The 15,864-nt window shown below is 47.7% G+C and overlaps 1 protein-coding gene across 1 annotated transcript; it reads left to right on the top strand.

Annotated features, from left to right (window-relative positions):
* The first annotated feature begins 4,277 nt into the window (after positions 1-4,277).
* ZIC5 (Zic family zinc finger 5) lies at positions 4,278-10,793 on the top strand. Its single transcript, XM_078656070.1, is given in 3 exon segments — positions 4,278-4,503; positions 4,505-5,399; positions 9,483-10,793. Coding segments are annotated over 3 exon segments (1,488 nt in total). The 5' UTR covers positions 4,278-4,335; the 3' UTR covers positions 9,908-10,793.
* The last annotated feature ends 5,071 nt before the right edge of the window (positions 10,794-15,864 follow it).

Below are 15,864 nucleotides of genomic sequence, written 5' to 3'. Positions count from 1 at the left end.
GCGCCCAGGGGACCGCATCACAAAAGAGAGACACTAAAAACATACACATCAGAGTTTGTGTGAGCCAATATAGAAAGATTGAGCAGTCAGACAACCAGCGTGTAATAACAAACATTTGCCCATCGCTGTTCGGTTATAAAGTCACTTTCAGGCATGCACGTGTCTATGTGGGTAGTGATAGCGGGGGCAGAGGTGGGTCTGTTTGTGAGGGGTTTGCAGGTAAGAAGCCCAACTGATTGTTGTCTATTTAAATAAATAAAAAAACGATTAAAAAATTGCATTTTTCTTTCGAATGGCTACCTTTTTAATGGGCACAAAGTTGTGCAATCCGATGTATTGTTTGCCCATGTTACCTTGGAGAACACAAGGTTTAAGGTGTGAATGAAAGAGTGGGTGTGTTTGTGCATGTTTGGTCATCAGTAGCGTAATAGCAAGTAAACATGACAGTATTTTTGTTTCAAATATTTGCTACCAGTGCGGATGTAATTTTGCTTCAAATAACAAGACTCCCTTGCACCGAACCCATTTTATCAACCTCAGAAAGATGAAAGGTTGATTCAGTCGTGGACTGTACCCTTGATAGTAGGCATACACCTAATGCCATTGATTCGTGCTTTCATTAGTTCACCCGTATTTCCGTCCATGGGTAGACCTTACCTGTCATTGGTAGTTGGGCGTCGAATATTCATTCCATAGTTCTGTTATCCTCGTTTTAAGTACAGACATTCGTAGTATAAACACAATGTAATGTTGTCTATTTACAATTGGTAGGCATTTCTTAACAAGCAATAAGCTGCAAAAAAAACCAACAGAAAAGAAAACGTCTGTTATGGCCATCTGCTGCTTGGAACCGCCCTCTCATGGTGGTTCACTGATTTGTCATTTTTAATTCAGAAAAGTTTCCTTTTTTAAACTGGCGAGTACTGTTTGGAGAATTGTCCACACCCGAATTAAACAAAACAAAAAAACACTGGACTTAAAAGAAACTACATGCATCTGGTCAATTTGAATTTCCACAAGGCCATGGCTTCAGTTCAGCTGGGGCCAGTAACACCGGCGCTGCCCAACAGTAATACCAAAACAACACCACCCACCTATGTAACCGGGGGTGTGCCAGTGCTCCCGCAGACGCCGTGCCAGGCACCCACACCACCGCATTTTTTAACAGGTCTGTCTGCACTGAAACTCGGCCCTTTATTCTCATTGCACGTCACATCCAGACATTCAAGACCCAGGATAAGAATGACCCCCATCGCCTGAAAAAACAATAAACCAACACAAACAAGTAATTGGCCAACACAATGTTGTTGTTTGCTTTGATGTTTTTCCATTTCCCTCGACGTGTCTGGTTATCATCCTGTCTATCCAATGCCGTGTGTATTTAGTTCTGCACCTTACTTTAAAAAAGATCTTGGTTTGAGTAGTGGCGGGTTGAGACTGCCTACGTTCACTGGAGGGGGGGGAGTTGTACCCCAGCATCAATTTACATCAATAAAACAGGGCGAATGACGGTCCGCGGCAAAACCATGCTTTCTGCTCCCCGACCTAGTACAAATGACCCGGCCTGGCACGTGGAAACAAAATGGCGGATGGGCATCAGTGTGGCCATTTCGCACATTTAGGAGTGAGCAAGCAGGAACCGACGTCTTGTAACCTCCATGTGGTTCACCGTGTGTGACTACACAGGGTTCTTCAGCCTGGTGTGAAACCATGCATTATAGGCATAGTCGTGACAATAATGTGTTTGAATTGTATTGCTTTTCAATTATATTTATATAACACCTCCTACTCCTGGCGAGTTTGAAAGGTTATCATAGACACAATTAAATGTGACCATTTTGCATTCGAAATAAACAAAGTAGGGCGTATTGGGTGAAAGGTAGGTGCATGTTGAAAGGCAGGTGCAATTTTCGCAATAATCGCCCATTTCGCTGGATACACTGGTCCTGGACCAGTTTTCTCCTTAGGCCCTTACAAAACACATTCACATTCCACTGAATTAAACTTATAAAACATTTGTCAAGCAAACATAATACATTGATGTGGGCACTCGTATATGTTTAACCAACTGCTTTTTTGTACGTATACAGGCCTTCTACTATTACCGCCGATAATTGTAATTTGGAGGAGATGTTTTCGTGTCGATTTCGACAGAAAACGCGCAGTACTTCCGAAGAACGCACTCTCACCTAATATGCAATGAACGCTTTCTTCAAAATATACCACTTTAGGTACCACACACATACTTTACCTGAGTGGAACTGTAGACCAGTAAGGTATATCTCAATATTTAGTGTTTCGTTTGACGGTTTTAATTGGATTATAAACTGTCGAATGCACCTCCGATTTTCGTCAAAATCGAGTCGATAAAAGCACATGGCGCTAAATATTCGATTTGCCCTCAGTGCACAAGGAGTATCATTTTAAAACAGGTGCAGCTATTGACTACACTTTCCACGTCAATCTGTGCCCTTTTTCCTTAGCACTAATAAAGTATCGATACTTAAACGATAAAACAAAAACAAATGTACAGGTCGAAATTCAGTGCATGTTTTTCATTTTACAGGTGTTGAAAGGGCAAGCACGAAACAACAAAACCTATACTCTATAAGTCATCGGATTTCGGTGCATATTTTGCAGTTCGTTTGCGATTTTATTGGCGCAACAAAATGTTTTCGAACATGTACCACCAATTCCGTATTATTGATTCTAACGACAAACCACTATTTTGCAGGAACGAATTAGGAAACAAAAGTCGCCTTTTACTAGCCAACTGTAACTATGCAAGGCGAATATTAATTGTTAAAGTGTCGCCACAGCCCGGTCATTACTTAAGGTAATGAATACTAATATATCACACCTTGCATTGCCGAATGAAACATGGCCACCTAACCAATTAACTGGATTTTTTTCCTACTCCTTCTTAAGTGGGCTCAATAAAAAGCCGCTAATTCCGATTAGCTGTTTCTGTGGGACGGATCGAGAACAAAGAACACGTGCACACAAAAGGGAACACAGAACGCATTGAATATAGAATGCGTTCAAGATAAACACCTCGTCTGCATTCTTGTTCGCGAAAACACATTACACAAGCATTTGTTCTCAGTTCAGCCATTTAAAAAAAAAATGTGCACTAGCCTTTTCGAATCATCTCCGAATTGTCCAAATATGGCTGTGTGCAAGTGACAGCTGAGATCAGCACACACCATTGTTTTGTCGTTTCATTGACGGTGCGTTTGTAAGTAACCAATTACTTCGTGTTATTCGATTCAAAAGTACGCAGTCCTGGGAAATGTAGCCAATATTTGTAAGAAGCGTGCCAATTCAGACGGGACACTGAATAAAAGGCCAACTTATGCAAAGGAGAGTCGAGTTATGTCCTGTAACTTTATGTACACCATCTCTGTTTACAGTTTTTTTGCCCTAAAACATCTTCAGGATAGACATCTCAATTTCTACCTTGTACAGAAGTACCTTTTTTAACTTTCTTCATCGACTTGTGAGCACTAAACTAACTCTTTGTTTACGCACGAACAATGTGTGCATTACACCACAGGTGGCATTTGTTATAACGGAACCAAAGCTGTTTTTCTCCCATGCCACCTACACCTTTTATTTGTTTAAGCCAAATATCCATTACGAAATGAAATACGTGACATTATTACATACATTTCATAGCAGTTCACACTTATCAGGAATTGCAGATATTAGAAGAAAAATATACTTTGAAAAAATATATATACTTACAGAATTTTAGAAGTTGAGGACTGCGTGCTTACCATGTCTCCGCTTTACTAACATATGAGATTTGTTCACAAAACAGGGTACATAATGCGTGCCTGCGAGTGGTTTTCAGCGAAAAAATGTAATATTAAAGTGTTTTAACCAATCTCTTTTTGCCAAATGAGTATTTTTAAATGTTTCTAAGGGAGTTTGGCTTGCTTGGTGTATTTAGGGAAGGCTTTTGGATATCGTGAGAATCACCGCTAGAAACTACTGGTGGAAGTCGAAAGATTCTCCTCCGATGAACAATACAGCCACAGATTGAAAACCACATAGCGTGGCGCTCTTTTTTCCCACCAGACATTTAAAAAGGTGTTAATATAAAACTCCTGCTTGCCCAGAGTGCCGGCTTCCTGCGGTCCGAGCTGTGATAGGTGGACTCCCCCCGAGCCCCGCCCCTGCGCCGGGAAAGTTGTGAGCGGAAAAAAACTTTTGCCAAGGCGGAAGCGTTGGCAGCGGCAGCTCATGGGGCCGGACCACGCCCCGCCCCCTGCCATGCCACCCGCTCCTTGACACCCAGCCAATCAGCGCGCCCCTCGACCCTGCCAGTCAATGCCGCACCGGCCAATCCCCGACGGGCGCCCCGCGGCCGGGGTTCGCGCCCCCGCCGCGCGCTGCTCTCAGCCAATGGCAGGCTCGGGGGGAGCGGGGCCGCCGGCAGGGGGTTCTCCGGAGTTGGAGCCCAGACAAAAGAAGTTCCGGAGAGGGCTTCATCCGAGCGAGCGAGCGGCCGGACGGGGCGACACTGACACGGGCGGCCGGCCCACATGGGCCCATGGAGCCCCCTCTGAGCCGCAGGCACCCCGCCTTCAGGCTGGCCGACCTGGCGGCCGCCCAGCAGCAGCAGCACCCGGCGCTGGCCGGGTACCCGGGGCACCCGCACTACCGGCCCTCGGAGGCGGCTCCGGGGGAGCCCTTCGCGGCCGAGCACATGGCGCTGAAGCTTAGCCCCTCCCGGGCGCAGCAGCTCCCGGAGGCGGCGGCCGCCTTCGCCTACCCGGGCGGCCGCGAGTTCCTGCTCCGCCGGGAGCTGGCGGCCGCCATGCAGGGGGCGCTGGGGGGAGAGCCGCTGCCGCCGCCGGGGGGCGCCTCGCCGCCCCGCCTGCAGCACCACGGCATGTTCATCTCGGCCGCCGGCACCTACGGGCTGCCCGAGGGCGGCCTCTTCCCCGGGGAGCTCTACGGCGCCCCCCGCGGGGACCCCTACGGCCTGCACGGCTACGGCGCCCTGGGCCTTGCCGGGCACCCCGGGGCAGCGGCCGCCGCCGCCTTCCTGCGCTACATGCGGCAGCCCGTCAAGCAGGAGCTGGTCTGCAAGTGGATCGAGCCGGAGCCGCCGGTGCCCGGGCCGCCCCCCTGCGGGAAGACCTTCGGCAGCATGCACGAGCTGGTGGGCCACGTCTCGGCCGAGCACGTGGGGGGCCCCGAGCAGAGCAGCCACGTCTGCTTCTGGGAGGAGTGCCCGCGGGAGGGCAAGCCCTTCAAGGCCAAGTACAAGCTCATCAACCACATCCGGGTGCACACGGGCGAGAAGCCCTTCCCCTGCCCCTTCCCCGGCTGCGGCAAGGTCTTCGCCCGCTCCGAGAACCTCAAGATCCACAAGAGGACGCACACAGGTGGGTTTCTGCTTCCCCCTTCCCTCTGGTCTGTTTTCTGACGTAAGTGTCTGACTCGTATTATTTCCCGAAAATGCTTTCAGTTTGTGACACTGTAGTGCCTAGAGACGTCTGTCCTGTCTTCTAGGGCTGGTGTTTGACTTGTTTTCTTTCTCTTGACTTGTGTGCTGTGTGTTTTTGGGATGTCTAGCGACTAGAGACAACGTATGTACTGCTACCTAAAAGTTACTATAACTTTGTGCACGGTGCATGTAGGTATGTTATGGCTACAGTTCCACGTGACTTCGTAGCAACGAGGAAAGTGGGGAAAAGTTCACCAGACGGACATATAACAGAATGCAGGGTCGCCATCCCTTGCAACACAGAGTAGGAGAAAAGGTAGTGCTTTCTTGAGTACCACATCAAAGCTCCTTTGCGTTGAGGCAAGCTTAAAGGCGACGATGTGGGACGTCGGAGCAGTGTTTCATTAAGGACCTGTCAGCCCCTGGAGAAACCTGGACTCTCAACACTGAACCGAGGCTCTGGTGTGAGAGGGCTGTTTTTGTAAATAGTCTTTCTTTTAAAAAGAAATAAATCCCCGAGACAGCGGTGAAGAGCTACCGGCTCACGCCGCCACAAATCACACATGTAAACAAACACCACCCCCTGAGAGCGCGCCGGTTACTACAGCCCACGTGGTGGCTGAAAGACGAGCTCCTCGCTTGAGAAGCACGAGGACGGACGAACCCCATACAACCTGCTTATTGATGTTTTTGAAATACACATGCATTGGTACAAGAGTAGAATTGGGTGGGTTTTATCAAATACATCTCACCATGCAGGTGTAGGTGGGTTTTAGGCTAAATTCTATTTATTGGTTCCCTATATGTCTACTATTTTGATTTTTTTTAAATCATGTAATGGGGCTATACGTGTGTGTGTGTATATATATATTATGCACGTCCTTTTTTATTACAGCCTTACTTCTCTAGTCATCTGTAATAAGGGAATGACCTAGCTGCGGAGTTGTGACCTACTAATGTCAGCAGCCAATGTGGTTACAGAGCATCATTACAATTGCAGTTTAGAAAACGACAACTGTCTTTACATTCTTCTAATCTATTTTTATACATTGATCTGTGTTCAGCAAAGAGGATTTTTTTGGGGCACCATATAGACATGAAAGATAAACTCTTAGCTATGCAATCTGAGACATCACTTGTTCAAACATCTATATTAAACCGATTCTAATGTATTTTTGCAACAAATCGCTACCTGGATTTTTTTTACTGTTTCACGGATTCGAGTTACATTTATGTCTGCACCTGTACTAAATATTCCATTTGAAAATGCAAGACACCGAGGATGTAAGAGGTTTGTTTATGTAAAGTGCGATGTGTATCAGGGGTAACCCACCCAATGCCTTATGTTGAAAGGATAATATCACAAGTGATCTCAAGTTCTATGGCCTTATAAAGGTGCTGGTAGCCAGCCGCTTTACTCTGTATGGCTATGGTGATTTCCAATGTGCTTATAATGTACATCAGTGGATTTTTTTCTCTCTCGATATATATTCTCCACAAAGTTGAAGATTGATAGAAAACCTGGCTTTGCTTTTTTCTGACGCCAGTGCAGATGCTCATAACCTTTGACACAGTGCTTACATTTTAAACTTATGGTTTCCAAATACTTGTTTATATATTAAGGTGCCTTCATTCATCGGATTTTGACAGCCTGAACATTCGTGTGCATGTTCAATGCTGGATGTAGCCGAGCCTGTAGAAATATTAAAGTACACACACCCGTGGCAGTTGAAGAGTGTGCTTTGTGTTTATGCAGGTACACCGAGCTTCCCTGTAATGCGCATGTTGTACTGTGAATTGTTTTGTGAAGGGTGGGAGCTCGGTGCACAGCTCCAGACAGTGCCCGTGGGAGAGGTAAACAGTCCAAGCACAGCGGCGGCCATTTCCTGCACTGGATGGCGCAAACACTCCCCAGCCCCCACCTCCGGGCGCAGGTGACGCATACTTAGGACTTCATCCGATTAGTTCGCCCGTCTTTCCTGGGAGGGTGGAGAGGCTACGGTTTGAGGTAACACTCTGCTCACAGGAAGGCTTCACATTGTATTTTGTAAATCTTAGTACGCAGCTACGTATTAGTGCATGATTTGTTTGTACATTTTTTGGGCGCTCTCTGTGTTACATTATATTATCACAGGTCCCTAGATTCTTTAATGTTTATGATCTTAGTTTCACTTATGAGGTAAGCGCTCCGAAGCGTCCGGTGGCGCAGTACTGATCTGCATTTTGTCTGCATGTGTAAGCCTGGCTTGACCTAGTGACCGCGGGGCAGGTCAGTGACTTGCAGCTTTCACTCTTGGCGATAAGAGTCTCGCAGGGGATAGTACTGTTTGTGAAAACGCTTCAGGGAGCGTTTTCAAGGACTTGGGAGCCGCTCAAAGAAGCATAAAGGTGCTCCGGACTTCACCATGCGTTCTTTATCTGCGTTGCACCAACATGGCCTTTTCACACTCTAGTGCAGTCTCTGTTCATTGTCAAGTGACACTTGGGGCAGGTGTGTCTGCGCTTTGTTGAAAGGATACCGGGCCCTCGTTCATTCATGCCTACAGTCCGATTGACTTACAGATGTTTCGTTCTGAATGTGAATTTTGACTTACTGGCTCTTTGCGCCCTCGGAGTGTATCAAAAACGCATTCAGTTGCACAGAACGCCTTTAGTGCAGAGGGAAATCACTCCCCGCAGAGCTCGTATCTTACAAACGTTGTACTAAACACGAGGCGCGTGCACGGCCGCGTCACCCTCTGGCGTGTTTATTGTGAATTAACTTGTACAGTAGTACGCACAACACGTGGCATCAGAGGGACTGCCGTAGCAAGACTGGGATGACTCACGCGGAATACTTATTTGTGCAGCAAAAAAAACCTGGGGGGGGGGGGGGGGGGGGCGGCAAAGGAGGTTTGCTGTTTAAATGTAATGGTATTGCGGCGCTCGTAAGTAAGCGAAAACGAAGCGATGGGTGACAGGATGCGCCCAGGGCGTTATGTAAATTGTCGGATCTCGTGACGAATACACGGGGGTTACAGGATATTATGGTGTTTAACGTGTGCCCGAGGGGTCCTTCCTCAGCCAGGCTCACCTGTGAGTAACACACGGGCTGCGCCCGGCCCGTCTAGCGCCGGGATGCCAGGGCTGTGTGAGGGCTTTTCCTCCGCGCCCAGTGCGTGTCAGGATCCTGGCATGGCTGAGGGCCTGAAGTCTATCACCGATCGTGTTTGTAAACAAACCAAGTGAACACCGACGTTTAATGACCCAGGGGAAATCACTCTCGCAAGCCATGTTTTGTGGGGGTTCGTGTGATCTGCATGCGATTTGTCGGCTGCCACTGCCGCAGGCACTGTGCGGTGCGCGCATTACCCTTTATTTTATTTTAATGCTAAAGACGTGCCTGTCCACAGCACTTTTGTAAATCTGCACGTTATTGTAATGCGCGTCGTTTTGCGTGTTTTACATGTAAATTAATTTAACTCTTGCATTGCCATTTATGCAATTAAAGTAGGTCCCACCTTCAAGCCCTCTGGGCACGTTTTAGTGAGTCCCATCATGTGAGTGCGTGGAGAAAGGAGAGTGTGTAAATATGTTTTTTTGTTTCTTTTAGGGGCTGGTTCATTATTAAAAACTACAGTTCACCGGGTGCAAATGTCTCTACTGAATAACCCCAATGGTGAATGTTTGTTGGGGGGCATTAGACAATGAGATTTGTAAGTTGTGTCCGGTGGAAAAACCACAAATATGCATTTTAAGTTTAAAGCAATGAGTCCTCATTCCCCCGGTTGAACCACTAGACGGATTTAGGATCCAATGGTAGTTGCAAAAATAATGTTTTCTCCTTAATAATTTCTTGAATGTCCAAAACTCATATGCATCCATTTAGTCAATTTGTAACTCGGCTTTTGGAATATGTCCACAATCGGAACCTAATTATTAGTTAAATATTGTAAGAGGGTATCTTGATGTTTGTACACTCGCCGGACTTTCAGACTACTTAATAACCCCTATTAATTCGTTTTTTGTGTGTTTATTCTAGGCGAGAAGCCGTTCCAGTGCGAATTCGACGGCTGCGACCGGAAGTTTGCCAACAGCAGCGACAGGAAAAAACATTCTCACGTCCACACCAGTGACAAGCCTTACTACTGCAAAGTCAGGGGCTGTGACAAGTCCTACACGCACCCCAGCTCACTGCGGAAGCACATGAAAGTACACTGCAAGTCCCCGCCCCTTTCCCCCACTTCCGGGTACCAGTGTGCGGGCCCTCCTCTCTCCCCCGACCAGGACTCCGCCAGGGGGCGCTCTGCCAACATGTCACCCCCGGTGGCAAACCTCAACGAGTGGTACGTGTGCCAGGCGGGCGGGGCACCCAACCACCTGCACTCCCCCTCCAGCAACGCGGAGACGACGGACTCCGAGGAGGAAGACCTGTACATGAACTCTGACCCCAGGACTATGCGCTAGGAGACTGGCTCGTGAAACTCTTTCACCTGTCCTTGGACGGGGATAACTTCGAGGGGGAGGTGGGCAGGGCCGGCCCAGCAATATTTATTCTGCCCAACGACACTTGTTGCCCTGGGCTACATTTGGGAACACCAGATTGACCCCCTGAACTTTTCTGTTTACACTGTTTCATATTTGGTGTTCAGGGAAGTAAACGCACAAAGTTCGCACCTGGGCCTTGTCGCAGCCAACCGATCTGGAAGAGGGGTGCTGGAGGGGAGAGAGGCGCATACATTGTTCTCCTGTGACCTCTTAACCCCCGCTTGATGCTTTTGCATTTTGATCCTGAACTTTCGAATGATGGTTATTTACACCCTGCAGCCCACTGGACGTTGACATCCCCCCACAGGATAGATAATGCATCGAGAGACTGCGAACTTGTGGCTACAATCTAGACAGAGAGTTGACCTTTTTGTATGATCGTGATTTGAATCGGGTGTAGCATTTGCAATTGTTTCCCATTTTTATTCTAAGTAAAATTGTTTAAAAAAGATGCAGTACTTGAGTGGAGCACATTTTTATATTGTTTTCGGAATAAAACTACAGCCAGAATCTTAATGTTCACGGAGGCTGTCCGCAGCAGGTGTGGCCTTTATGTATAAAAAAATAGTTTTTATTTCAAACGACTGTTTTGTTGTGTGATCAGAATACGACTGTGTTTATCCAGGTGTGGCACCCTTGTGACCTGAAACGAAAGGAGTCCCAGGCGGCCAGGCTGGCTCATCCACTGTTCACCCTCGGGTCTGGGAGGGGCTTTGATTTCCAACAAGGCTTTGTAAGGATCATCACATAGGGGGGAGGGGGGACATGTCAAGGGCTCTACACATTATGATGGTTCATCTTTAGTGGGAAACATTGATGGGGACCTGACCTCTGGCCTGGCTGTTAGCGCTTTGAAAGGGAAGGGGGCAGCCAGAAAGGGGGGTGGGTGGGAGATAACTCTCAGTCAATTTATTTGTGGTTTGGGAAGCACATCTCGTATGCATGCTGCTTGTTCAGCAGGCACAACCTGCACTCATGCTAAGGACTCCTAATGCACCCCCAGGGATACCCAGGCCTCAACAGAAAGAGACCCTCCCCCGAGATTTGTAGAAATGTGTGTGCAAGTGACTGCTGTAGTCCTGTCATTGTTAATGTCATGCATATGAATTTTATTATTTTGTACGATAGAATTAATTTATTTCTTTAAAAAAAACACACACACAAAACTGCTGCAGGCACACCAAAGAATTGTAGCAATTCATTTTGGTGACATTTTACTGTTTGTTGTTTACAGAAAAAAAGCCTCCCTAATACACATAATTTTTCCTGAATGGACAGCATCGGATGAAAGGGAAATATACCTTAGTGTTTGAATGTTGCATTTTTTATCTAAAAATCGATATCTTTGTAAATATTCATATTTAAAGGGTTTGGGGTCCGTTTGAACTGTATGTAACGCTTGTAGCAGGCAGTGCTCAAGGCGGTGCACAGCTTGACCTGAGCAGAGAGATAAATGTCAACTTGCAGTGTCTACTAAAATATACATCGTTTGTTTTACTTGATCCAAAACATCTGAATAAAAAAAGACTCCTGTAAATTACTTACGTTTCTGGCAATAATTAATGCAGCGGGTAACGTGTTCTCACCAGTAAGGCATGGACATCGTTCAACATTTTATTATCTCTGCCTTGTCGTATATTTTACTTCCTGCCTGTTTTATCTCTAGTAACAATAAGGTTTGAATGTTTTACAAGCCAGAATTAGGCCATACGGGTTTACAAGTAACGAATGTTTTTTTTTAAAGGATTAATACCAATAAGTCAGGCCGGTAACTCGAGTTTCAGAACGCATGTTGTTTTTATATCCACTGGTGCAGGCATTGTTTCTGGCCTGGTCCCCACACTGCACCGATGTTACACGACAGTTGCTGTGTGTTATAAGAATATTTCATTTGTTGTACGACGAAACAAAAACGTATTCGCCATAAGACCAAAAAAAGGTTGATTTTTCTGGAAAATTGTTAAAATAAAAAAAGATGTAATAGTAAAATAAGGCACCGCCTTTTAGGAGACACGTGATATTGACAGTTTTGTGCAGAGACTATTCTGTTTATTTGTTTCATAGATATCCTCGTTACGCACTATAACCCCCCGCCCCCCATGTAAATGTTTATGGACAATATTCTCGAAATACATACCAAGTGCTCTCGTCTTTTTAATGTTAGACATGTTCTTGTGCTTAATGTAATGGATACCAACGCGCATCACTAACAGGCAGTGAGATGAGATTATAAACTGTGACATCGTTCCCTTATAATGACGTACTTCCCTTCACGCAGTCCCCTCGTCGCGTTTGGTATTCTGAGGACTAGGCTGTAAAGAGGGCCCTGAAGGTTCCCCCACACACAGAACCCGGGGGGCTTTATTTGAACGTTGTCGTTATGGGGCTCTAAACGGACCCAACAATCAAACCCCTTTCTTGTGAAAGGCTCTCAACTAAAAAAAGGGGTACACCGTCTGAAGTCTGACTTCCTCAAAGGGCATCGATAAAATAAATAAAAGCGCAACCTCTGATGCACGTCTGTATGACCGGTCACGTTCGAGTGCCAGACTGGACCCTTCCCAAGCCGATTAGAGATGGCTTATTATTCAAGCGCCTAAAAGCGATTCCGTGTGCGGGGGTGTATGTTTATGCTCCCTTACAAAGAGGGGGACGCAAAAACACGAGAACCCTTAACTTGAGATATAACAAGCCCTCTAAAGGGGGAGCTGTCTGTAAAGTGCAGGCACCTGCATGCTCACTCGAGGCAGCAGGGCAGTCCGGGCTGTGCATGGTCACTGCTTGGAGCTGGAGGCGAGGGTCCGAGCGCGCAGGGACTGCCACTAAATATGGACGAAGCAGGGGTGGGTCCGGCTCCCACAGGTCCCTGGCCGCCAGCGCCGAGTTATCTTCTGTTTAGTGGTCAGATACCCAGCAGCCGAAGCGGGGATGTGTAAAGGTCTGCGGCTAACGTAAAACAGGTGGCCAAGAGCTGCGTCGCGCAGACAGCAACCAGCAGCGAGGAACTGGAGGATAAAACAAAAAAAGAAAAAAACACACTTCTCCGCGAGGGCTGCGATGAATGGGAAAACTTGGAGCTCCCTAATGAAGTTTCCTGTGAAAGGGAGGGCAGCGCGGAGGCAGCCAGGCATGAATCATGCCTGGGAAATATAAAAGATAAAAGCTGCTCGACAATGAGCCGGGCCGTGTATTGAGTGTATAAAACAAGCCCCCACCCTGCTAAGTTTCTGTTCTGAGCCTGACGCACCCCCACCCTCCCTCCCAGTGTCCCCCGCCCGGCCTATAGAGGTAAAATTGACCGGTGCGCGCCCTACCCCACTTCAAAGTAATTTGGCCCAGAACGGAAGGCCTGGCGCTCGGACGGCCTTCATGGCGCGTTAGGATTTCTTTGGCAATCCTGAATGCGGCTCAAAGAAAGCCACTTATTGACACTGGGCTGGCCCTCTTCAAAGAGGCGCTGTACGGCCGCCATCTTCCCGAGGAGAGGACAAAACATGACGCATCTTTTTAACGTTGACTCATCTCAAGGGCCAAACAACCACCCGTCCGTGCGGTAAATACAGGGAATTAATCAGGGGGTGTGAGTCCAGTGTTTGTGTTAATCCAGCTTGAGTCTTCAGCGTGTGTGTGTTAATGGAACGTGCAAACAGACCCGGGAGCCGCAGTTTTAATACGTGCATTAACACAACTCGCAAACACACCATAGACTGTGAGTTTCCAGCATGGGTGCACAACACACAGACAGGAGGGGCCGTTTCCAGTGTGTGTATTAATGGGACGTGCAAACACATCCGGGAGGCGCAGTTCTAATACGTGCATTAACACAACACGCAAACACACCCTAGATTGTGAATTTCCAGCATGGGTGCACATACAACACACAAACACAGACAGGAGGGGGCGTTTCCAGTGTGTGTTTTAACGTGCAAACATACGCTGGAGGCGCAGTTCTAGTATGTGCATTAACACAACATGCAAACACACCCTAGATTTTGAGTTTCCAGCATGGATCCACATCCAACAGACATGGGACCAGGACCCCCTAGTATGATCCCCGCCCCGTAGTTACCCACAAACACCACTTAATACGTTTAGAATGTGGGTTTAAACGGCCATGTTTAATTTTCAAAACCCATATAAACATGACAAATAATAATGCATATTAATAACACATATTGCATCATACTTTCATAAATCAAAAATTGACAATTTTAATATCTACAATTAAGTCTTAATCATATCGTCAGAAATTCACATATTACTTGCTCCTAGCACCGAGGGGTCCTCTGGCTTGGCTCTCCCAAATTGAGAACCACGCAAGGCGCTACCCACCTGCGTCCTTGAGAGGTAGGTCCCAGCCCTCTGGACCTTGTCTACCATTTTCTGGGGCCCACCCCTCTACTACCAGGCTGCCAAGGAGGCTATAAGGGGATAACCAGGGGCCGCTGCCCCCTGCCCTAATTCGTGACCTGGCGCCCTTGCCTACCCAGCCGGTGTCCCCATTCTCCCAGCAGAGAACTTACCTTTCCTCCCCTCAGTGCTGGCCTAGGGAGTATGCAAGGAGGACTCCCTTTAAAACCTTGTGAGTCAATGCTCTGTGGCCTCTTTACCATCACAAGGGTGACCAGGGCCCACAGGCCCTTCACCCTCCCCCTATCGAATAAGTTCTGTACAAAAGACCAGATTCCTCTGATCCACAAGTCTGTTCCCATGTCGATAAAGGTACGCCATCGTGATGAAACATCATATCCCCAGTGATCAGCCTGTGTGGAATGTAGCACAGGCGTCCCTGGCCTGAGCACAGCCTAGCCAATTCCCCGTTGAGGCGTCTTACCGAAACGTTCAATGCTCGCGATCGTACCCTAGAGCCCAAAGTCCGGCGTGGTATCATGCAGGACCAGGCTATCCTTGCAGTGGAAAACTCGACCCAACCAGGCAAACTCAGTCAGCAATGTTTCTCTGACTGCCTGCCGCTCAAGATCCAGCATGTCGTTGCCACCCAAACACAAAATGATCAGATCCGGGGACTGCTGTCTCTCCTGCGCTCTTGTCTCCTCTACCAGCTTCCGCAGTTGTTGGATCCGCAGGCCCCTGATGCCTCGCCAAAGAAACGCCACCCCTTTCAAGCCCGGACCGTGGCACGCCGCACAAACGAGTGTCCCAACACCCATACCACCTTTGAGGGCATACTAATGACGGAGAGAAATGGAAAGAGTGATCCGGCCAATGTATCCATGCTTCAACCTATAATAATTCGGGCCGCACATAGCGTTTGAAACAAACTGAAGACCAACACCTACCCTTTTCACTGCCTCTACTGGTAAGCCCGTGCCCGCTGCCAGGGTTGCTGCCCCAATCCTGAATGAGCGCGAGGAGTAGCCCTTAGTTTCCAATCCTAACCTAGTCATGGCCTGCTTGAACTCTGCCCGGAATTGGTACTGGGACAAACAATCCCCCTGCTAGTGTATGAACAGGCGCCGCCCCTTCTCCACTGGGTGGATCTGTAAATATGCTACCATCCTGGTCACTGGGCATATTGATGATCCGAGTGCTGAGTTAAGCCGAATGGGGCACCCTTTTCCCAAAGGATCTGTTTTAGACCTGCGCAGAACCATTACCAGAGCTATTTTTGTGTCATGCCACTGTAACCCCCAGCCTGGCCAGTCTTGGAGGATCCTACTAACTCCCCTAGTCAGAAAGCCCCATAGACAGCTAAGGAGAAGGCGGCACTAAATAAGAACCTCTCATAATTTGAGCAGCATACTGCTCGCAAGGCCCCTAATGTGTCCCCCAGTGTGTTAACATCTAGTGGCCTTCTGTGGTCCTTCTTAACCCCTTCGGGTCTTGCCCAACCAGAAAGCACCTTCTTGATTACA

This window comes from Lissotriton helveticus, chromosome 8 (assembly GCF_964261635.1).
Source record: "Lissotriton helveticus chromosome 8, aLisHel1.1, whole genome shotgun sequence".
In the NCBI taxonomy this organism is placed as follows: domain Eukaryota; kingdom Metazoa; phylum Chordata; class Amphibia; order Caudata; family Salamandridae; genus Lissotriton; species Lissotriton helveticus.
The sequence above is the reverse complement of the archived record's forward strand: the minus strand, read 5'-3'. Positions and strand labels throughout refer to the sequence as shown.